This window comes from Geotrypetes seraphini, chromosome 1 (genome assembly GCF_902459505.1).
Source record: "Geotrypetes seraphini chromosome 1, aGeoSer1.1, whole genome shotgun sequence".
NCBI lineage: Eukaryota > Metazoa > Chordata > Amphibia > Gymnophiona > Dermophiidae > Geotrypetes > Geotrypetes seraphini.
In genome coordinates, this window is record NC_047084.1 from 106,340,169 (window position 1) to 106,364,828 (window position 24,660).

Sequence of the window (24,660 nt, forward strand, 5' to 3'; positions counted from 1 at the left end):
GAAAAAAAACACCTTTACCAACAACTACCTGGGAGCTTAAGGCCTAACCAGTCACTTAGTCCAGTCATTGAATTCACAGTCCTTAGCTAGGGGGAAAGGCACAGAGCCTTCCAATTGACGACATTAAGTCCAGCAACTAGATGGCACTGGAAGATTAGGTTTTCAATAATTGTTAGTCCCTTCTGGATTCAGTATGCTAGGTGTTCAATCCCTTCCTGCAATCCGGGAGTTGCAGAAATCCAAACACTTTGCTGAGCACATGCTCCTCCCACCTCAGAGAGTTAGAGCCCCCTGTAGTTCAGTCCCAAAGCCAAGCAACATACCTGAATAAATCCAGGCCAGGAAGGGGGTACTGGGGAAGCTCCCCAGCAACATAAACAATTTGTGAACTGGTCTACGCTGCAAAACATGAAAACAAACACCAAGGCAAAACAGAAAAAACATTGAGGAACAATGTAGAAATAACAATGTAGAACTAACATTGAGGAACAATGTACAATGAGCACCCACAATAGACAGCCTTCAGTAATGCATACTCGCAGAAGTGGAAAATTTCCCACAGGATCCATCAACTGGCTGGAAGGAAAATAAGCAAGGCAGAAAGCAAGAGATTTAGAACAAGTGAGAGGGTGGGCCGTACTGAATCCTCCAGGCACTAAACAGAAAGATTATCAAAGGTGAAAATCTAATCTTCTATTCTGTTACGTCCCTTCCGGAATTCAGTACTCTAGGTGATATACCAAAGCAACAGTAGCGTATAGGGAGTGACAGAAGAGCCTGCCCGCAACACCGAGGTCCCAAAAGCGGCCCGAGAACAAGCTGCCACATCCATCCGGGAAAAAAAAACCCACGTAAGGTAGGAAGAGAGGGCCAAGAAGTCACTCTGCAAATTTCATCTGGAGAAAATGCGCAAGACTCTGCCCACAAAGCAGCAACACTTCTAGTGGATTGGGCCTGAAGGGCCCGGCGGCAGTGGGTGTTGCAGGTGACATAAGCTGTGTAAATGGCTAAATGAATCCATCAGGCGATCGAGGTCATAGACGCTGGCCAACTATGCCGAGGCGGAGCTGTCAGGACAAAGAGATCACATATCAAAAAATCATTAGTCCTCTCCAAAATGGAGCAGGACTCAATGTCCAAAGATTTGATCCTTTCGTTCCGAACCTGTGGAATGAAATGAAGGCAAACAAACCTCCTGGGTGACATGAAAAGCAGAATCTAACATCGGTAGAAAGGAAGGTACAGTACAGAGAACAACTCCGGCATCTAATACGGAAGAGCTTGAAGAGCATGGAAGAGCTTGAAGCTCCAAAATATGCTGTGCTGAGTCAAAAGGCAACAAGACAGTCTGAGCTTCAGATCCAGAAGAGTAGCAGTCTTCAGTGGCTCAAATGGGGCTTCTACAAGGCCCTGCAGAACGATGGTAAGATTCCACAAAGTGAAAGGTTGATGCAAGGAAGGCCACAAACGAAGTACCTCTCTCAGAAACCTGGTCACATCCGGATGTTCAGGAAGTGAACTAGAATCCCTGGTGCCCTGAAGCACACAAAGCCTGCTACCGGAACTATAAGGGAGGCCACTACTAAATCCTTATCTAAGCCTGCCTGAAGAAAAGCCAGGACCACTGAAATGAAAGCCCACTCAGGTACCACCTGGTCCTTAGCACACAACTGTTGGGAAGCATTAAAAAAATCATAGTTTAGGGATTCTTGGACTTCAAGAATGGTCGAGAGGACTTCCTCTGAATAACTGCGCATCATCAAGGCTGAGCGTTCATGAGCCATGCTGGAAGACCAAAGTGCTGTGGGTCTCCATGGGCACCAGACACTGACCGAGAAGGTTGTGAGGAAGAGATCCGCAAACCATGGTTGACGAGGCCAGTCAGGAGCAACTAGAATCACGAAGCTGGGATAGGTCACTATCCAGCAGATGGCCTGACCAACCAAAGGCCACAGAGGCTGGCCAGGGCTAAACCAAGTCATCCAGCTCTAAGCTTCCACACTCTTTCTTCACCTGAAGAAGCGCCTGACCTTTGAGTTCTCTACTGAAGCCATCAAGCCCCTCTGGGGCCAACCCCAGCACTGTACAATTAGATAAATGCTTTCTGTGAGAGGGACCATTCTCCCAGGTCCAGGATTTGTTGACTGAGGAAGTCTGTACATTGTCGACTCCAGCCATGTGCACTGCCAAGACAGAAGACCTAACTTCACCCATTGAAACAGCATGTGAGCCTCCTGGCCCAAGGAAGCGCTTCTTCTGCCCCTTGACGAATTACATAGGCCACCACTGTGACATTGTTTGAGCACACCGCTTTTCCTTCCAGAATGGGCTGGAAGCAAGTAATGCCAAGCAAATCGCCTGAAGCTCCAAATGATAGATCAACGAACACCACTGACAAGGAGTTCACTGTCCCTAAATGGAGCGGTCCCTGCAGTGATCACCCCAACCTGACAGGCTGGCATCAGTCATAAGAGTCAACCACTCTAAGATCCGAAGAAGCTTGCCCTGGTGGAAAGCCTCCCCCTGAAGCCACCAGCGCAGACTTTTGCATATTGGTTCCATCCATGTGAACCAGCATCTGAAAGGGATGATGTTAAAGAGACCACTATAAGAGGAGGGACTTCTGTGGAGGGTGCATATGCGCACTGGCCCAAGGGACCACCTCCAAAGAGACTGCCATGGACCCCAGCACGGGAGCTGGAAGGTTCAGGAGATCTCTGATCTGCTGCTGAAGTTTCGGACTGTGTGGCACAGGAAGAAATGCACGACCCTGCCGGGTGTCGAAGAGAAGGCCCAGATACTCCAAGGTCTGAGATGGCATCAACTGGCTCTTTATGAAGTTGAAAATCTAACCCAAGCTCTGCGAGACCACTGTCCTCGCCAAACTCCAGAACAGCCTCTGGGCGAGATATTTTTCTGAAATCAAGGACCCAGCCTGGCTCCCAGCCCTGGAGGAGCCAAAGGAGGCAAAGTCCGAAGCTCCTGCCCCTCCGCCAGTCGCTGATCTGGTGCCAATCCAGCACAATCAATGCACACCATTGACATTAGGGGATGGGGAGTCCGTCCCAAATGATTTTAAGGCAGAATAAAACTTATTAACAAAGGTGGAAAGAAGAGATAATGAGAGCTGGTGTGGTCTAAAGATGATGTGAAAGAGGCTATTACAGCCAAGAAAACATCCTTTAAAGAATGGAAAAAGATCCCAATGAAGAAAATAAGAAGAGACATAAGCACTGGCAAATTAGATGCAAGTCGCAAACAATGTCTGGCAATAATGTAGAGCAAAGATTCACCAATATTACATTCAGTAGTGTTGAAACCAAATTTAATCTTCATTCATTTTGGGATTCTCAGAACACCACCCAAGTAGTGAGCTCAGCGTGGCAGCACTCCTCAATGATCCATTTTAAAGAGTGAATTTTTTTGTGTGTTTCATCTTAACTTAACTATAAGCATATTATTTCAATTTTCAATTATATTATATTTTCACTAGTATTTTAGCCCGTTACATTAACGAGTGCTAGAATATATGTCTGTCTGTCTTTATTTCTGTCTCTCTCCCTGCCCCTGTGTCTTTCTTCCTATCTCCTTCCCTACTTCCCTGTGCAGCAGCCGCTGCATTCCCTCTCCCTCCATTTCCCTGTGCATCAGCATTTTTTCCCTCAGTCTAGCTTCTCCTGCCCCTCCTACACTCACTACTTTTACTGACTGGCTATCCACTAACCTCCCCATAGGCAGGCTCTTAAGTAAACGTCCCAGAAGAACATTTCTGAGACAGGCATCAAAGGGGAGAATACTCACAGAGGCAGGCTCCTGAGTGAGGGAGCATTGACTCACTGAGGCAGGCTTTCAGGATTGCCTTTGCTCCCTCAGTCTACAGTTTCCTTCCTGCCTGGACTTGCCAGCTCCTCAATGAGGCTACGGCATGGGTGCTCTTTTCCTTACAGCTGCATCTCCCGGCTCGTCCCCTTCTCTCTTCCAGCCAGCTGCTCCCCTCCTGTCCGCCAGCAAGACCGCGAGAGAGGAGCCTGCACAGAACGAACAGCCCAAGCCCCGACCAGTTTAACTTTCCGGCAGTTCCTCTCACGATCGCTGCCTTCTCCGACGCAGGAGCCTGAGCCTCAACCAGTTTAACGCTCCGGCGGCTCCTCTCACGATTGCCGCCTTCTCCGACCTTTACCGAGCCCTTTGAAAGTAGCTACACGCAGCGGCGCGAGGTGGAGAGCAGGGAGGCTGTTGTGACATAATAAGCGCGCATGGGCACTCTTGCCGGCACATCCTGACAGATCAGGGATGAGGGAACACGCGGCGCGAGTGCGCATGCGCGCTTAGCGTTTTATTATTATAGATAGCATTATAAATGACTTAGCTTTTGTAGTGTTGTAGTATTATTGCACCAGCCCCCGCCAACGTGTTTCGTTCCTTCTTCAGGGTCGAGGATACTACCGGAGCTGACCACATGCCAATGTTTGAGGATGATCAACAACAAAAGCAAACCAAACACACAAAAAATAACCTACATTTCACGTAAGCATATCAACTCCACCAAATTCTGGATGAAAACAGACGCCATAATCCAAGACTATAACCCCAAAAACTTCATCTCACAATGGAGCAAGCTCCAGAATTCATAGAAAATCTGACAAATGGTTCAACAATGAACTACTCCTACTAAAAAGACAACGGAAAGAAAATGGAGGAAAAACAGTCAAGACTCCACAAAAACAGCATGGAGAAAACTGATCCAAAAATACCAGACAAAATAGTGGAAATAATTATAAAAAATAAAATTGTGGAACATCTAGACAAACATGATTTAATGGGACAGACACAGCTTGGGTTCAGCTGAAGGAGATCTTGCCTCACCAATTTGCCCAACTTCCTTGAAGATGTGAATAAACATGTGGATAAAGGCGAGCCGGTTGATGTAGTGTATCTAGATTTTCAGAAGGTTTTTGACAAAGTTCCTCATGAGAGGCTCCTAAGAAAATCAGAGCGTCCTGGGATAGGAGGCAATGTTCAATTGTGGATTAAGAATTGGTTATCGGAAAGAAAACAGAGGGTATGGTTGAATGGCCATTTTTCTCAGTGGAGGAGTGTAAATAGTGGTGGCACACAGAGATCTATGCTAGGACCAGTGCTATTTAACTTATTTATAAATGATCTAGAAATTGGAACGAGCGAGGTTATTAAATTTGCAGATTACATTAAACCATTGGTCTCAAACTCAAACCCATTGTAGGGCCACAATTTAGATTTGTAGGTAATTGGAGGACCGCAGAAAAAGCACAGTTACTTACCGTAACAGGTGTTATCCAGGGGCAGCAGGCAGATATTCTCACATGTGGGTGACGTCATCTACGGAGCCCCGACGCGAACAGCTTTTCAAGCAAACTTGATTGAAGATTCAAGTTTGCTGTGCTGCACCACGCATGTGTGCCTTCCTGCTCCACTAGAGGGCGCATCCTCTCCTCGTGGTCTCCAGTTCAGATAACCAGCCAAGAAGCCAACCTCGGGGAGGCGGGAGGGTTGCGAGAATATCTGCCTGCTGTCCCTTGATAACACCTGTTACGGTAAGTAACTGTGCTTTATCCCAGGACAAGCAGGCAGCATATTCTCACATGTGGGTGACCTCCAAGCTAAACAAAAAAGGGACGGAGGGAAGTTGGCAATTCAAGAAAACAGATTACGCAAAACCGACTAGCCAAACCGGCCATCGCTCCTGGACAGAGTATCCAGACAGTAGTGTGAGGTGAAAGTGTGAACCGAAGACCAAGTAGCAGCTATGCAAATCTCCTCGATAGGAGAACCTGAGAAAAGCGACAGAAGCCACCATAGCTCGGACCTTATGCCCCGTAACCCGACCATGCAGCGCGAGACCAGCCTGAGCGTAGCAAAAAGAAATACAAGCCGCCAACCAGTTGGACAAGGTGCGCTTGGAAACAGGACGTCCCAACCGATTAGGATCAAAGGACAAAAACAGTTGAGGAACATCCCAATGAGACTGAGTGCATTGAAGATAAAAAGCCAACGTCCTCTTACAGTCAAGAGTGTGGAGCGCCACTTCCTCAGAATGAGAATGGGGCTTAGGAAAAAACACTGGAAGAACAATGGACTGATTGAGATGGAAATCAGATACCACCTTAGGCAAAATCTTGGGGTGAGTGCGAAGAACCACCTTGTCATGATGGAATACAGTAAAAGGCGGATCCACCACCAGAGCCTGGAGCTCACTAATCCTTCGAGCAGAAGTGAGCGCAAGCAGGAAAATCACCTTCCAAGTGAGGAACTTGAGATGAGATTTATCCATAGGCTCAAACGGAGGTTTCATAAGTTGAGCCAGGACCACATTGAGATCGCAAACCACCGGGGAAGGCTTTAGAGGAGGATGGACATTCAAGAGACCCCTCATAAAACCCGAAACCAAAGGATGGATGGAAAGAGATTTTCCATCAAGCTGTTGGTGAAAGGGCGGCCAAAAAGACGCGAACTTCGCACAGGAACAGGATAAGAAAAAACAACTATGCGCACAGCAACTCACTATGAAAAACAAGAAAGCCGCGGTGCTAGAAGGCACTTACGGGCGGAGAGACCAAAAACAGGACTTTTTGGCTCCGCAGAAACGAAAGAACTGGAGACCACGATGAGGGGATGCGCCCTCTAGTGGAGCAGGAAGGCAAACATTTGCTTGAAAAGCTGTCCACGTCGAGGCTCCGTAGATGACGTCACCCACATGTGAGAATATGCTGCCTGCTTGTCCTGGGATAATGGCTATTATAAAAACCTAAATGGAAACAAACTAGCATACCACTATAACCATGAAGTGCATCACACTCTTCTACCACGGTCTCAGAACTGGAGCCTACGCATGGTATTTATATCACAAACTCGAGTGATCAGCGTAGCAATTTAGCTCCCTGCTCCAATCATTGACCGCTTAGGTTTTAAAACATATAAACTTTAATAATTTAATCTTAAAATATTTCTTGTAGAAAACTTTTTTTTATATACACTTTTAGTTCATTTTATTTTAATTCATTTTATGGAAAACCTCACTATCAGTGCAAATTTGCCCACATTGTATGCACTATTAAGGATTTGAAAAAATGACAAGCTACTTATCTTTAAACAGCGCTTGTCTCTGGATATCTTTTTTTCAGCAGTGCTCAAATAGTTGCACAAGCCAGTATTGCATAGGCTTGTGCAATACTGGCTTGTGCAACTATTTGAGACTGCTGAAAAAAAGATATCCAGAGACAAGCGCTGTTTAAAGATAAGTAGCTTGTCATTTTTTCAAATCCTTAATAGTGCATACAATGTGGGCAAATTTGCACTGATAGTGAGGTTTTCCATAAAATGAATTAAAATAAAATGAACTAAAAGTGTATATAAAAAAAAGTTTTCTACAAGAAATATTTTAAGATTAAATTATTAAAGTTTATATGTTTTAAAACCTAAGCGGTCAATGATTGGAGCAGGGAGCTAAATTGCTACGCTGATCACTCGAGTTTGTGATATAAATACCATGCGTAGGCTCCAGTTCTGAGACCGTGGTAGAAGAGTGTGATGCACTTCATGGTTATAGTGGTATGCTAGTTTGTTTCCATTTATAATTTACTACCACTTGGGATACTTATTTATTATTATAAAAACCTGCAATACAACAAAGAACTTTAAGCTAAATGGTTATTCTATAGATCAGTGTTTTTCAACCTTTTTACACCCGTGAACCGGCAGAAATAAAAGAATTATTTTGTGGACCGGCAAACTACTAAGACTGAAATTAAAAAAACACATTTCCACCCCGTCTCCGCAAGTTCAGTCCCCACAAACCATCCAATCCCATCCGCACAAGCCTCAGTTATGATTTTATATTGAACGTATTTTATTAAAGTATAAAAAGAAACAATAGGGAGGTTACCTGTGAGAGGTGCAGCGTTTCTGGAGGTGTTCCCATGCCCCGGATAGCAGCAGTGCTCTGATTACATCGAGAGCGGCTGACTTCGGATGCTGAATCTCGGCGGGCACCCGCGGAGACAACAGCCCTGACGTCAGCCGGGTCCTACACTAGCCAGTGAAAAGGACGCCGCAGGGTGTGGCCAAAGGGGCGTGCCCTAAGGGGCACGTTAGGCCCTTTGGGAGCCCCTTGGGGAGACACTGGGAGACACTGGACAATAAGGACTGCTGGAGCTGTATGCTAGTAAGTTGCTTAATTTAAATCAAATGGGGAAAAGGAAAGCTAAACCCAAAGTATCGACTCCAGTAGTAGTTGGTCCTATAGATAGACATTTTATGCCTTCTGATGTTAGAGGAGGTAATCAGGATGCTGCATCTTTATTGGAGGCATTGCTTAGCCCTCTAGAAAGAACTCCTCCTCCTCTACCGAAAATTGCTGTTGGTTTGGATTCCCAAAGAGGTTCCAATTCTCAAACTGTGGTTCCTATGGAGCAGAAGGTATCTTCTTCATTATTTTATGAGGAGATGCCTAAAGCTATCTCCTTTCAAAGAGAGGCTTTTGCTCCATTAGAAGCCCGGAATGAGCCACAGGAAATTTCCCTTAAAGATTTATGGTTAATAAATGTTAGAGTAGAAGAGTTATTAACATCAGTGGTAACACAAAATGTGAAGTTTTCAAAAGAAGTAGTTACTAAATTAGAAAATATTGATTCAAATTTGAAAACTATTGAGAAACGTTCTCTGATTATGGAATCGCAAGTATCAACATTACAAACTTTGTCATCTTCTGTCCTTAAAGATTCACATATTATTTATACAAAATTTGAAAAAATGGAGAATATACTTCGGGCAAAGAATCTGAGATTGGTCAACTTTCCAAAAACTCATTTATTGACCTCAGAGATTTTGATTCGTAAGTATTTTAAAGAAGTTTTGGGGTTGGCAGATCCAGATTCCTTGCCCATAACAAATATGTATTATATCCCACAGAGAAAGAAAGTTTCGGCAGAATTGGGAGTAGACCAGTTGGAACAGATAGAATTTGATTTAACAGGTTTTTTGGAAGACTCACAAGATGTAATCCAAACTAGGTCTACCCTATTAATAACTTGTGCTAGGGAATTAGATAAATCTTTAATTATGAAAGCTTATTTTCAAAATAAGCAAGCAAAGTTTTGTGGATATAATGTATTAATATTTCCAGATGTAGCCCAGGCTACACAATTGAGAAGAAAGTCATTTTTGAATTTAAAATCAAGACTGCTAGCCTTAGGAGCTACTTTTTATTTAAAATTCCCATGCAAATGTTTAGTGAAATTTAAGGAAAGTGATTATATATTTTGGGATTCTATACAATTAGAACAGTTTCTAAAGCTTCATGAAACACAAGTAATTGCCACTTGATTTAATTGTAATATGAGTTCAGTAGAATAGTGCACTGTAAAATTGATCTTAGTTCTAAGATCTTGATTATATTTTTAGTTTATAGTTGAAGTTAAGATCAGGATAATCTCCCGTAATGAGGACTAGAGGACAATGACAGTAATGTAAGATTAATTTTATTTTCAAAGATTGTGATATTATGTTCCTTGTATTATTATTTGTATAAATGATAATGTTTAAAATTGATAAATAAAAAAAAAACAAAAAACAATATTCTGTACAATTGTCATTTTATAAATATACAGAGCAAGGACCAACAAAACCCCTGTCTCCCCTCCCCTTCACATATATACCCTCTACTATCAAGAAAACTGAACAAGCCAAGTTATTACAGAATGCTACACAGAAATATCATGCTAACAGAATACTGCAGTCACACATGACAGGAATAGTGTTAGGGGAATGCCCCCTGGTCAGAGAGAGCCCTAAGCCAGCTGGAAGCTAAAGAAGCACTGCCTGGACTTTGAAGTCCCCAGTTATGTCTCTAGCAGGATATATATTTCAAATCTTTTCACTCTTTTCTTTCCAGCGTCTGCCCTGTCTCTTCAATCCAGCATCTGCCCGTTCCATCCACTGTCTGCCCTCTCCCCCTTCCATATGTATCTGACTTCTTTCTATGTCCCTCTCTCCTTTCCATCCAGCCTGTGCCTCCTCTCTCCTTTTTACATCATTCTTTCCAGCTTCACTGCTTTCTTCATTTTTATCTTTCCTACACCAGATCTAGCATCTTTATCCCTCTCTCATTTCTCTGCTGATCCCCTTTCCAGCATCAATCTCTCTCTACTTTCTCATTCCTCTGGTCTCTCCCCTTTCCCTCATCTAATCTCTCCATTCCACCCTAACCTCTGACCCCCTTCCCCTCCTGTAATCTCCCTGCCAGCTGTTTCCTTCCCCCTTCCCTCCTCCCCCCATCCAACATTAACTCTCTTCCCATCCCTTTCCCTCCTCCCCTCCCAGTAGCATCTCTCCATCTACCTCCCTCCAGGTCCAGTAGCAGCTCTCCCTTTATCCAGCAGCTTCCAAGCCTCCAATAGTGGCTTCCTCTCCTTCCAGCAGTTCTCAGTACTTGTCTGCAGCAATGATTTACTTAAGCAGTCTTGGGTCCGTTGCCGCCTCTGAAGAAAGGGGAATTTGCCAAAGTGAATCACTGCCCTGGTAAGTACGAGAGCTGCTGGGTGGGGAGACAGCCACTGTCGAAGGCTCCCCATGATCTTGCTGCCGTGCCCCCCCCAAGCCAGCACAAAACAGTGTTGCACTGCAGGCCCTGCTGCCCAAGACGAGCTGGAGGCCCCTACCCACTGTATCCCGCACGTGGGTTGACTCTCAGCACAGACGCTCCCAATGGCCCCAATCCACACGCTGACCATCTCCCTTCTACCTGCACCTCTCTCCCTTCCATCTGCACCTTCCCCGCAGCCCTCTTCGGCAACTCGGCAGAGGCCGTGATCAAGACAGGCTGCCGACGTCGGGACCTTCCCTCTCTGAGTCCCCGCCTATTTTGTTTCAACTTCCTGTTTCCGCTTAGGCGAGACTCACAGAGGGAACGCCCGACGTCGGCAGCCTGTCTTGATCGCCCGAGGCTGGGAGGAACAGTAGATTTCTGCCAACACCACCAGGGCAGGAAATTTAACTGTGTCGATCTCGGCGGCCCTGCGCGAACCGGCAGGAATTTTCTGCAGACCGGCACCGGTCCACAGACCGGCGGTTGAAGAACAGTGCTATAGATCAATATACATACATCAAAAACCATTAAACAATCAGACTGGTCTGTTCAATGGTTTTTGATGTATGTATATTATAAAAACCTGAACACAAATCTCACGATTACACACAGCAACACAATTGTCCAGCACTGCAGCCTTAAAAGTGAATTAGGTACCAACAATGCCTTGGTACACAGCAGTATCCACACCTGAAATGAGGCCCAGTACAACTCAAGATGAAAGCCATAGCAAAACGCAGGTCCATTGTAAATGTATAATACTGTACAGTATAGTGAAACAAAAAAAAAAAAAAAAAGAGGGGGGTAGATTACATACCTTCATTAATAAGTTCATTCACTATTTAAGTTGATAAAGGAAGGCAGTAGCTTTTGCCATTGGTTCTGCCCATTTGATGTGAATGAGTAGAGGAGCAGCCTAGTGGTTAGTGTAGCAGGCTGAGAACCTGAAGAACTGTGACTCCCACTGCAGCTTCTTGCAATTCTAGGCAAGTTACTTACTGTATATACTCAAATATAAGTCGAGACCCCCATTTTGCCTCCAAAGGAGGAAAAAAAAAATGGTTGACTCAAATATAAGTCAGGCGGCTTAATATTCAAGTGCCCTGCCAGGATCTGCACACCATCCCTCCCTCGTCAGGCTCTGTACCCAGCCCCCTGCCCCCCCAGGCTCTGCACCCTGTCCTGTCCATTGTACCTCCTCTCTGCCACATACCTGGAATCCCTGGTGATCCAGAGGTGTAGCAGGCAGGAACAAGCTTTCCGCGCTCCTGCCCCGCTACTAAACCAGTCGCTGTTGAGTTCTTCTTCAGCTGTACCGAGCAGGAGCACACTTTGTTGCTGCTGCGCGGCATTGAATGGCTTCCTGAGTTGTCATACAGTGAGAGATTAGAGAAACTGGGCCTCTTCTCCCTTGAAAAGAGGAGACTGAGAGGGGACATGACTGAAACATTCAAGATAATGAAGGGAATAGACTTAGTGGATAAAGGTTGCTCACCCTCTCCAAGGTAGAGAGAATGAGAGGGCACTCTCTAAAGCTAAAAGGAGATAGATTCCATACAAATGTAAGGAAGTTCTTCTTCACCCAGAGAGTGGTAGAAATCTGGAATGCTCTTCCTGAGGCTGTTATAGAAAAAAACACCCTCCAGGGATTCAAGACAAAGCTAGACAAGTTCCTGCTAAACCAGAACGTATGCAAGTAGGGCTGGACTGAGTTAGGGCACTGGTCTTTGACCTAAGGGCCGCCAGCCATGGGAGTGGACTGCTGGGCACGATGGACCACTAGTCTGACCCAGCAGCAGCAATTCTTATGTTCTTTGTTCTTATGAAAGAATCCTGCGAGACTCGCAGCAGCCATTCAGGAAGCTGCTCAACACTGAGCTGCAGCAGCACCAAAGCACACTCCTGCTCTGTTTACAGTTGAAGCCAGAACTTGCGACAGAGACCGATTTAGCAGCGAGGCAGGAGCACGGAAAGCTCGCTCCTGCCCACTACACTTCTGGACCACCAGAGATTCCAGATATACGGCAGAGAGGACATACAATGAACAAGGCATGGAGGGGAGACAGGGTGCAGAACCTGGCGGCCCAGCAGAGGCCTACGACAAGTCCAGGAGGGGGGGTGAGTGGGCGCTGGCCCAAATATAAACAAACAGAGAGCTCCATTTTTGGGCCCCAAAAACCTTGGTTTATATTCAAGTATATACAGTAACTCTCCATTGCTCCAACTACAAAATAAGTACCTGCAGAAAATATGTTAACCATAGAAAGGCAGAAAGCCATTCCCTTTCCCAATTCAACAGTCCTGCCCAGTTAGTCATCTTTAATGCCGAGCTACCTGGTTCCAGTTTTGTTTTGATGTTTCCTTTGTTAAAATATATGCAACATATCATGTTTCCCCGAAAAGAAGACAGTGTCTTATATTAATTTTGAGTCCAAAAAAACGCACTAAGTCTTATTTTCAGGGATGTCTTATTTTTTTTCATGTACAACAGAGGTCTCAAACTTGCGGCCCGCAGGCCACATGCAGCCCCCCCCAGTACATTCTGCGACCCGCAGTCTGGCTCCCTTACTGAAGTTATTCAATTTTTCCATTCTTCTGCTTTCTTGCATGAGGTAAAACTCTTTATAGTTTATAAATCTTTCCTTTAACAGAAAGACACATCTATTCTAGCACCCGTTAATGTAACGGGCTTAACCCTTTCAGGACCATAAGGATCGTAGGCCAATTTTTGTGGTTTTGACGACATTTTTATGGTAAAAAGGGCTTGCAGATGCCAAAAAATTGATTTTTTTTTGTGAAATATCATTATTTTTTTTTTTTAAATCACACTTCTGGCTTATGGACAGTGTGGCAAGTGAATCTTCTCGTCAATCTGGCAACGACGCTAATGAATGAATGTCGGAACCAGTTTGTTTACATAAAGGCAGTATCATATGGAATCCGTACATATCAAATTTAGAACTGTAGACTATCCCAATCAAAATTTATAGGATTTTAAAGTTATGGGACAAATATGTCCCTTGGTCCTGAAAGGGCTACACACTAGTTAAAGTATAAAAAGAAACAATATTCTGTACAAGTGTCATTTTATAAATACAAATAATACAGAGCAAGGATCAACAAAACCCCTGTCTCCCCTCCCCTTCACATATATTTACTATCAAGAAAACTAAATAAGTCAAATTATCACAGAATGGTACACAGAAATATCATGTTAACAGAATACCGCAGTCACACATGACAGGACTAGTGTTAGGGGAGTGCAACTAGGGCAACTGCCCCCTGGTCAGAGAGAGTGCTAAGCCAGCTGGAAGCTAAAGAAACATTGCCTGGGCTTTACAGTCCCCAGTTATGTCGAACACCAACTCTAGCAGGATGCATATTTCAAATCTGATATATTCTAATCACAAAAGAGAAATAAAATTATTTTCTACCTTTTGTTGTCTCTGGTTTCTGCTTTCATCGTCTTTTCACTCTCTTCCTTCCAGCGTCTGCCCTCTGTCTCTTCAATCCAGCATTTGCCCATTCAATCCACTGTATGCCCTCTCCCCCTTCCATATGTATCTGCCTTCTTTCTATGCCCCTCTCCCCTTTCCATCCAGCCTATCTCCCTCTTTCCTTTTTACATGATTCATTTTGCTCTCTTCATTTTTATCTCTCCTACACCAGATCTAGCATCTTTGTACCTCTCTTCTTATTTCTGTTGACCCCCTTCCCAGCATCAATCTCTCTCTACTTTCTCATTCCTCTCTCACCCCTTTCCCTCATCTGATTTCTCCATTCCATTCTGACCCCTTCCCCTCCTCTAATCTCCCTGCCAGCTGTTTCCTCCCTATTTTCCTCTTCCCCTGTCCAGTAGTACCTTCTCTCTTTCCTCCTCCCCTTATCCAACAGTAACTCTCTTCCCTTCCCTCCTCTCCAGCAGTACCCCTTCTCCCTTCTTTCCATCCCCTTATCCAACAGTAACTCTCTTCCTTCCCTTTCCCTCCTCCCCTATCCAGCAGTACCTTCTCCCTTTCCTCCTCCCCCTTATCCAATAGTAACTCTCTTCCCTTCCCCTCCTCCCCTGTCCAGCAATACCCCTTCTCCCTTCCCTCCTCCCCCTTATCCAATAGTAACTCTTCCCTTCCTCCCCTGTCCAGGAGTACCCATTCTCCCTTCCCTCGCCAGCAAATTTTTCCTCTCTCTAGCCTAGCAGCAGCTCTGTATACTTTTAACTTTGCCACAGAGCTTCCCGTAAGCAGTAGTTTAGATGCGATTTCATTGAGCAGCCTTGGGGCCTTTGCTAGGCCGGCCCGCTTCGATGATGAGAGGCGGACTGACCTAGCAAGGGCCCCAAGGCTGCCTCATGAAATCATGGCTAAACTACTGCAAGCGGTAGCTGTGTGCTGAAGTTAAAAGTACACAGAACTGCTGCTTCTGGTCCGGGAGTGGGGAGACAAAATAAAGGTGGGGCGACAAGATAAAGGCAGGAAGCCCGGCATACGCAGCGAAGACAGGAGGCATAAGCAGCAAGAATCCCAGCGATGGAATCCCGGCAAAGGCAGAAGGCATACACGGCAGGAGTCCCGGCATACACGACAGCAACAGGAATTTGCAAGTCAGCTGACGCCGGCAACGGAGCCTCTCTTCCTGCCCATTGTACAGTTTGTGGAGGGGACCCGAATCCCTCGCAGACCGGCAGGAAATTTTTGCAGACTGGCAGTTGAAGAACACTGCGGTAGCCTATGCTTCAAAACACTATTTGGCACTGCACCCATCTACCTTTTAAAAAACACTTTATTCTCCAAAACAAACTCCGCTTCTCACTCAGAACATTACTATTCACCTTTCCGACTCCCAAAGAATGCCAATTCAAAAGATTCCTCGACAAGATACTTTCCTTGCAGGAATCTAGAACAATACTCTAAGTCACTTACACCTTAACTCACATCCTGTATATTAATGCCACAGAGATATTTAAACATCTCTATCATATTCCCTCTCTCCAATCTTTCTTCTAGAGCAGGGATCTCAAAGTCCCTCCTTGAGTATATTCAGGTAGTTTTGATATGATGTAGGCAGGGGTGATGTGGTGGAATCTCTTGTAAGTTGGAGTGGGACCAGCCGTTGCTTCAGGCTCAGAGATGCCTGGTCCACACTGCAAGCTAAGTTCACCCGAAGGATTTGGGCTCTTCCCCAAAGTAGGTAGTCTGTATTCGCCCGAGGGGGCAAAAGCAGCCATTATAGTCATCTTGAGTTAAATGTTGCGGGGCCATCACCACCGCCGGAGGGTTAAGACAGAGGGCTCCCTTTCTTTTCCCCATACTCACGGGTTTTCAGGATTTCCCCAATGAATATGCACTGAAAGCAATGCATGCACATAGATCTCATGCATATTCATTGGGGAAATCCTGAAAACCCGACTGGATTGCGGCCCTCAAGTACGGACTTTGAGACCCCTGTTCTAGAGCAAGTGTTCTTCAATGCAAGGCCCTCAGACCAATGAGGGCCCCTAATTCTTTCCCTACTCTGCTTCTCTATCCAAGCTTAGGTCAGAAAGGGGGCAGTGGATGGGAAGAAGAGCTACATGCTTAAAGGACATTTCTCAATAGAAGAGAATGCATTTGGAAACACCCACCCCCAATAAAATGTTTCAAGGCAGGCTGGAAGTACTGGAAACACACTGGTCAGCAGTCATGGCCCCACATGGGAAAAAATTTGATGGCTCTCCTTCGGCTCATTTGAATGCCACATGGCCCCAATAACATAAGAACAGCCTTACTGGAGAGAAAATCAAGATGGCGTCAGGAACGGACACCTGAGAGGGAGACTCTTGTTTCCTCAATTTTGTTAGCATTGTTTAACAACCTGCCTCATATGTGAGTATGGGGGAAAGAAAGGGAGCCCTCTGTCTTAACCCTCCGGCAGTGATGATGGCCCCGCAACATTTAACTTAAGATGACTATAATGGCTGCTTTTACCCTCTAGGGCGAATTCACACTATCTACTTTGGGGAAGAGCCCAAATCCTTCGGGTGAATCTAGCTTGCAGCGTGGACCGGGCGTCTCTGAGCCTGAAGCAACGGCTGGTCCAACCCCAACCTACAAGAGATTCCACCACATCACCCCTGCCTACATCGCATCAAAACTACCTCAATATACTCCTGCACACACACTCCGCTCTGAGGCTGAGAAACGACTATGCATCCCTGCAGAAAGATCCCTTCAAATGGAATCAGCGCGCAGACACTCATACAGCCACTTCATCCCTCATCTTTGGAACCAATTGCCTGCCCAGATAAGATCACAAGACTCGCTGATGACTTCCGGAAAACACTGAAGACTCTCCTCTTCAAGTGAGCAGCCCCCTCGGACCGCCTTCTCCTTGCTCCTAGTTCCCCTTCCTAACTCCCGCTTTCCTGCTCTCCCCCATCCCCCCTACATCTCCCTTCCTGTCTTTCTATGACGGCCTATAAACTTTGTCCTATAATTTTATTGTGAATGTCAACTGTAACCCGTTCTGAGCTCCAAGGAGAACGGGATAGAAATCTAAACAAAGAAATAAAATAATAAAAGCACACTAGTGTCAGAAGGAACTGAAAGATCGATACTCCGAGGGGAAATTTCAGACTTCAGTACTAGAGGGATCTCTGCTCCAGCTTCGATGGGAGAAGGAGTGGATGGAAATTTACAGCAATTACCCTGCACCAGGGCAGAGGAGAGAGGAGCTTCAGGAGGTAACATCATTAAATTTGGGGTGTTGGAGAAACCAGCGAAGATTGATATGGAAGCATTATGGCAAGCCATATCAGTTATGGACTCTAACCTTAAGTTGTCTTTTTCAACATTAAGTACTGACTATGGGACTATCTTTTCCAAAGTGGAGCAACAGGGTTGGTACTTACTGAATGAAGTAAAGGAAAACTTGGAGAAGCAGGAAGAAAAACTTAATGGAATGAAAGCTTTAAAATCTGAATTGGTGAAAGAAATACTTTTTATTTCAAGGAAAATGGAGAGTTTTGAAAATCAACTTAAGAAAAATAATCTGAGACTTTTGAATTTTTCTAAATGTCCGTTGATTTCACTTGTTGAGATGATTAGGAAATATTTCCAGTAAATTCTAGCTATTCCAGTGGAGAATTTACCTCCTATTGTAAGAGCAAATTACCTTCAAATGAAGAAACCACTATGGGTTTCCACCTCTAATGAGACAGAAAGAGATAAAGTTGTGGATATCTATCTATCAACCTTTCCGGAGAATTCATTGGAAATTATAACTGACTAGTGTTTAAGCCTGTTACATTAACGGGTGCTAGAATATATGTGTCTGTCTGTCTTTCTTTCTTTCTGTCTCTCTCCCTGGCCCCCTTTGTCTATCTGTCGTTCTGTTTCTCTCCCTTCCGCTGCCTTTCGTTCTTGTGTGCTGCCTGCCTGTCTTTCTGTCTCTCTCCATGGCCCCCTTCTGTCTCCCCCCCAAAGCAATCCAAAATTGCTTCCTGCCCCCCAGCATACCCCTCCCCCCCCAAAGCAAAGCAAGTTCGCTTCCTGGTCCCCTTTCCCTTACCCCCTCTTCCTTGTGCAGCAGCAGCAGCATTTCCCTCCCCCACCCCACTTCCCTGTGCAGCAGCAGCATTCCCTCCCCCTCCATTTCTCTGTGCAGCAGCAGCATTTCCCTCTCCCCACCCCACTTCTCTATGCAGTAGCAGCAGCATTCCCTCCCCTTCCATTTCCCTGTGCAGCAGCAGCATTTCCCTCCCCTCATCCCACCCTACTTCTCTGTGCAGCAGCATTTGTTTGTTTCTGGCCGGCTCCCTTACCAATTCCACAAACCACCACTGCCATTGAGATGCCTGCATAATCCAGAAGCCTGAAGATGTGGCGCGTGCGACAAGTGGCCGCACGCACCCCAAATAGAATACAGCCAAGGAACAGAAATCACGGCAGTAGGGATCACGCCGTTTTAACAGCGCATGCGCGGGTAAGGTTTTATTAGATACAATAGAAGAACCTTGCTAATAACTCTTGCTTTGAAAAGTAATAGGGAATATATACGTCATATAAATGATCAGTATTTACGCTCGAATGTCTTAAAGCATTAATGCTTAATACAGCTTGGTAAAAGTACCTCAAATGTAAACTTGAAGCAATAGAAACTAAAAAAAAACCCAAACAAACAAAAAACACCCCACCACATACAAAACCAGATTTTATTTGAAAATCTGCATATAGCACTTGTTAAAAACCCAGTCAACATGGGGTTTATTTGTTTTTTTGCTGTTACCCTATGTAAGCTATTTGAAAATTGTCCCATTTGTGAGCTATTTTAGGATGAAATACACTATATAAACTGATTTTTTTTTTCTTTACAAATTTACCTTTTTATAACCTGCATACTTGTCTATAACTGTAACAAAATTAAACAATTACAAAAACAGATTGTCTAATACTAGAGTATTCCTCTCCCTTTCCAAGTGTTTGACTACAAACTTTTAGTCAAAATGTGTCACAGCACAAAAATTAAGGCAGAGTTAATAAGGATAAAGTTACTTCTGAATGCAAGTCTAGCATTTTTTGTATTATTTTTCCAGGTCTACACCAACATAATAGTATACAATACACAAGATCTAATGATTAAAACAGAAACCGAGTACCGCTAAAAGTGAAGGAAAAACCAAAGCAAAAGGATTGGGGGGATACTTTACATAAGCTAACCCATGATTAGATTTTTCAGCAAAAGCATTAACTAGAATCCTGCATTATCCAAGCAACAACTACTTACAGACCTGTGCACAACTTGGTGTGCCAAGGCAGGACACACCACGTTTGCAGTAATTGCGGTGCATGGAGAAACAACCAATGGTCCCTGAACACTTATTGTCCAGAGGAGGAAAAAGAATAAAGTAGATTAATGATTGCACACGGTGGGAGGCCTGGTACTCAAATGCCTACAGTTCACCGGTCCGAACCTCAGTCCATCAACGCAGTCAGTTAATACAGGGAATTCCAAAGCTTGAACGAAAACACGTGTACGCAACAAGCAGTGATCAAACCGTTACAAAGCCAAGAGCCCCCAGGAAATTGCTCACAGATGAGTGTTGGGATTTTAAAAAAAAAATGTTAACTCACCTCTTATGATGTCAAACCGGGGATGGGGGATTAGGGGGGAGCACATGTTGGGGTGGGGGTTGTTCTGGTGCTGCAGATCACTTTGGACTAGAACAGGGGTGTGAAAGTCCCTCCTCGAGGGCCGCAATCTAGTGCTGCAGATCACTTTGGACTAGAACAGGGGTGTGAAAGTCCCTCCTCGAGGGCCGCAATCTAGTCGGGTTTTCAGGATTTCCCCCACTGAATACGCACGAGATCTATTTGCATGCGCCGCTTTCATTGGATCTCATGCGTATTCGTTGGGGAAATCCTGAAACCCCGCCCGGACTGCGGCCCTCGAGGAGGGACTTCGATACTCCCGGACTAGACAGACTTCCCGCCTGTCATTCACCCGCGTAGACTCAGGAAAAGGGAGTTGCGGTTTACCCGGCTGCCAGCAGAAGGGCACGGGCGGAGGGAGGCACGAGATCCCCCCCCAGATTCAGGAATTCTCACTACGGCCACATAAATACACGAATAACCGAAGATGGTGAGCAGAAGGACAAGGAAAAAAAAAAAAATGATGATCGGAACTATTTCACAACAGCAACAAAATATCACATAGCCTGTCAATTCACTGTATCAGAACCACAAAAAAAAAGACATCTAATTAGGACAAGTGGGTAAATGCTTTTATTTACTTGCAACCCCCCCCCCCCCCCCAACCACCTACATCCGCCGAAGTTGACTCAATCCTTCGGATATTTCATCTACCTAAGGCCAGGTCTGCGTGGCCCGGGACGCCGACTCCCTTCCCCAGGGCCACGCCGGACGCGGCTTTTTGTTTACCTGCTCTGCCGGCGCCCCGGCGCCTGCGGGCCCCGGCGCTCTCCTCTTCCTGCTAACTGTTTTCCTCGCCATAGTCGGAGACGCAGAGGCCCCGAACCCACATGAAGGAGGGGAAGGACGCCGTATGGTGCATATAACGGGGAAGTCGAGAGAGCGGTGCCGACGCCGCGGTCGGGGTGGGTGGGGGGACGACCCCCAAAACAACCCAGCAACTCAAGCCCACCGACCCCCCCCACCCCAGGGTCAAAGCCCGTGCCGCAAACTAGCGTAAAGAGTGGCGGAAGAAAATTCCTCCCCTCGCGCCCGACGTTTCCTCCTGCGTGGTGACTCTCCTGACGTACGAATCCGTACGCCGTCTCCTAGATACGGAACGTCAAGCCGCGCAAAGGCAGGGCGGCCCAGGACCGTGTATATAGCTGTAGCCTAAAATTCTCCGAGGCCCGGATTTGCACCTCGACCAACCGACTCCCCCCCCCCCCTTGTAAAAGAAGCAAATGCCGGACCATGCAATAAGCGCAGAACCGGCTGAATCCCACTGTCTTTGGAATGTTTTCCTGTTCCACTGAGAGAGATAGATACAGGTATAAGAGTGAGGCATAAAAAAGTAACCTCCTAGAATGGGGGGGGGGGTACTGTTTTCTTTATAGCACCCCCACCTACCCCCATGGAGTTGGGTTTGAAAAGGTACAGTAGAATCTCAGTTACCCAGCATCCATGGGGATTGGTGCATGCCGAATAACTAGTTTCTGGTTATATGAGAGTTAATGTAAAAATAGTTGGGTCTCCCTTCCCACCTCATTCTATCATCCCCTATCCCCACTTGTAGGTCCAGCCTCTTCTTCCACTTTCTCTCCCATTTTCTCTCCCCCCCCCCCCCCCACTCCCTACTTCCCTTACCTGAAGCAGCAGAATCAGCCCTGACAACCCCCTCCCTCCTTTCCCAAAGCAGTAGAGCCAGTCCTGACAGCCCCCTCCCCCCCTAACTCCGTTCCCGAAGCAGCAGAGCCGTTCCTGACAACCCCTTCCTCACCTGATGCTTTAGCAGCAGCCCGCGAGCAGAAGAAGGTGAGGAGGCAGCTTCTGGCCAGCCCCAGCAGGGCCTTTTCTCTGCCATTTCACTTCCGATGCAGCAAAGAAAAGGCTCTGCTGGGGCTGGCCAGAAGCTGCCTGTTTACCGGCGTTTCCTCTGCTCGCCGGCTGTAGCTACAGCGTTGGGTGAGTGAGTGGGGAGGGAGGGAGGGAAGGAAAGGAGTTGTCAGGACCGATTCTGCTGCTTCAGGAAAGGAAATAGGGAGGGAAGGTGTTGTCAGGACCGGCTCTACTGCTTTGGGAAAAGAGGGAGAGAGGGAGTTGTCAGGACTGGCTCTACTGCTTCAGGGTAGGGGGGGGGGGGATTGTCAGGACCAGCTGCCTGCTGCTTTGGGAAGGGAGGGAGATTTGTGGCTGCCATGATGCTTCGGGAGCTGGAGGGAGGGAAAGAGATTTATGGCTGCTTCTGATGCCTCTGGAGCTAGAGGGAGGGAACATTATTACCTAAACAATTGACCCGCTCTCCCCAATAACGGTCCCCCCTACCCCCACCTTTACCCCCCCCCCCCTCCTTAGCCCACCTGAATTTCACGGTACTGTGATACATATAAACTGCTATCTTCATCTTATAATTTTTCGTTGTTATTTATTCCAAACAGGTCCTGTCGGACATTACCTACCAAAATGTACATCTTATACTCTTGCTCAGAAAATTGTATTTCTATATTCTTGATTTCTTAAAGTCTCTGCTCTCTGTATTTCCTCTGATTATCTGCATATTGTATTTCGCTGAATGTCCAGCTATCTTGATTGTAAACCGCCTAGAAGTCGCGAGATTGTGGCGGTATAGAAGAATAAAGTTGTTATTATTATTATTATTGGGTTAGAAGCACCACTTTAGGCGTCTTAGGAGTGCATAAGACAATTTTTTTTAATGCTGACAATTTTTTGCCGGTTTGTTGAGATTGACAGTTATTTGAATACCAGTTAACTGAGATTCTATTATACTCGAGCGAGTATAGCTGTAATTTGTCAAGCCGTTTTTCGTATGGTAGATCCTTGAGTCCCGAGACCATCCGGGTGGCCATTCTTTGCACCGACTCCAGTCTCAGCACATCCTTGCGATAATGCGGCCTCCAGAATTGCACACAGTATTCCAGGTGGGGCCTCACCATGGATCTATACAATGGCATAATGACTTCCGCCTTATGACTGACGAAACCCCTTCGTATGCAGCCCATGATTTGTCTTGCCTTGGACGAAGCCTGCTCCACTTGATTGGCAGACTTCATGTCCTCACTGACGATTACCCCCAAGTCTCGTTCTGCTACCGTTTTTGCTAGGATCTCGCCATTAAGGGTATAAGACTTGCATGGATTCTGGCTGCCCAGGTGCATAACTTTGCATTTTTTGGCATTGAAGTTGAGTTGCCATGTCCTAGACCATCGCTCCAGTAGGAGTAGGTCGTGCATCATGTTGTCGGGCACTGAATCTTCGTCTGTTGTGCATTTGCCCACTACATTACTCAGTTTGGCGTCATCGGCGAATAATGTTATTTTACCTCGAAGCCCTTCTGCCAAGTCTCTTATAAAGATGTTGAATAGGATTGGGCCCAAGACTGAGCCCTGTGGTACTCCACTAATCACCTCCGTCATTTCGGAGGGGGTGCCGTTCACCACCACCCTTTGGAGCCTACCTCCAAGCCAGCTCCCAACCCATTTCGTCAATGTGTTACCTAATCTTATAGAACTCATCTTGCTCAGTAACCTGCGGTGTGGTATGCTATCGAATGCTTTGCTAAAGTCCAGGTACACGATGTCCAGGGACTCCCCAATATCCAGCTTCCCCGTTACCCAGTCAAAGAAGCTGATCAGGTTGGATTGGCAGGATCTCCCCTTAGTAAATCCATGTTGTCGGGGATCCCGTAGATTCTCTTCATCCAGGATCTTATCTAATTGGTGTTTGATTAGAGTTTCCATTAGTTTGCTCACTATCGATGTTAGACTCACTGGTCTGTAGTTTGCTGTCTCCATCTTTGAGCCTTTCTTGTGGAGTGGAATGACGTTAGCCGTCCTCCAGTCCAACGGGACGCTGCCTGTACTAAGGGAGAGGTTGAAGAGCGCGGACAGTGGCTCCGCCAAGACATCACTCAGCTCCCTAAGCACCCTGGGGTGCAGGTTGTCCGGCCCCATTGCTTTGTTAACCTTGAGCTTTGACAGCTCACCGTAGACACTGCTGGGCGTAAACTCAAAGTTACTAAATGGGTCAACTGAGCCAACCCTTGTCTGTAGCTGAGGGCCGAGCCCTGGCGCTTCTCGGGTGAAGACTGAGCCGAAGTATTCATTTAATAGTTGGGCTTTTTCCGAATCCTTTTCCACATAGTCTCCGTCTGGTTTCCTAAGACGTACAATCCCGCCTGACACAGGCAATAGAGGAGGAAGTGACCTCCTCCTATGCTGGCTTAAACTCGAGTGTTTATGTGAAACGTTATCTAGCACTCACAGAGTTTTGCCAGGAGTAAAAGAAGGAAATCTTTGTGTGTAGTTGGTTTAAAATAAGCATTTATCTGTTTGCATTGAAACTGAAAACAGTTGTGCTTGTTGCAGATTTCTGGGTCTCATTTTGTCTTTGTCAGGTAGAAACCAAGGTGGCTGAAACATCAGTTTCTATCTGACAAAGACACAGCGACATAGGCAAAAGAATGCTTTTTTGTTTGGGGGGCCCACAAGCTCTGCCCAAGACCCCGCCCCCATAATAGTACTAATTGTAATACAATTTTTTCCATTCATTTTTCATATATACACACAATATAATCTTCTTAACAATACATAATGGTTAACCACAAAATTAAACTACACAAAACACACTGTACATATGCTTCTCAACATTCATTCCTACCAGAGCATAGATAACCCCCTATGCAAATACGGAACCACAAACTAAGGGGTCTTTTTATCAAGCCGCACTAGCGGGGTTAGCACATCGGACATTTCATCATGCGCAAACCCCAGCAGCCGGCTAAAAAACTAACGCCTGCTCAATGCAGGCATTAGCGGCTAACGCGGCAGGCGGTTTAACACGCGTTAAACCCCTACC

The 24,660-nt window shown here is 45.9% G+C and overlaps 1 protein-coding gene across 6 annotated transcripts in view; it reads right to left on the reverse strand.

Annotated features, from left to right (window-relative positions):
* Nucleotides 1–20,900, reverse strand: part of DCAF12 (DDB1 and CUL4 associated factor 12) — a 145,694-nt gene extending 124,794 nt beyond the window's left edge. For 2 of the 6 annotated variants that reach the window (XR_004538624.1, XM_033935466.1), the window contains exon 1: nt 20,536–20,900. Coding sequence is in view for 5 of the 6 variants with exons in the window: in XM_033935466.1 (XP_033791357.1) it covers nt 20,536–20,607 (72 nt within the window). In the remaining variant the exon portion in view is untranslated. Of the gene's footprint in view, nt 1–19,385; nt 19,618–20,535 lie in introns of those variants that run through there. The other 4 variants (XM_033935456.1, XM_033935426.1, XM_033935436.1 and 1 more) reach the window with 4 other exon arrangements.
* Between the last annotated feature and the right edge of the window lie 3,760 nt (nt 20,901–24,660).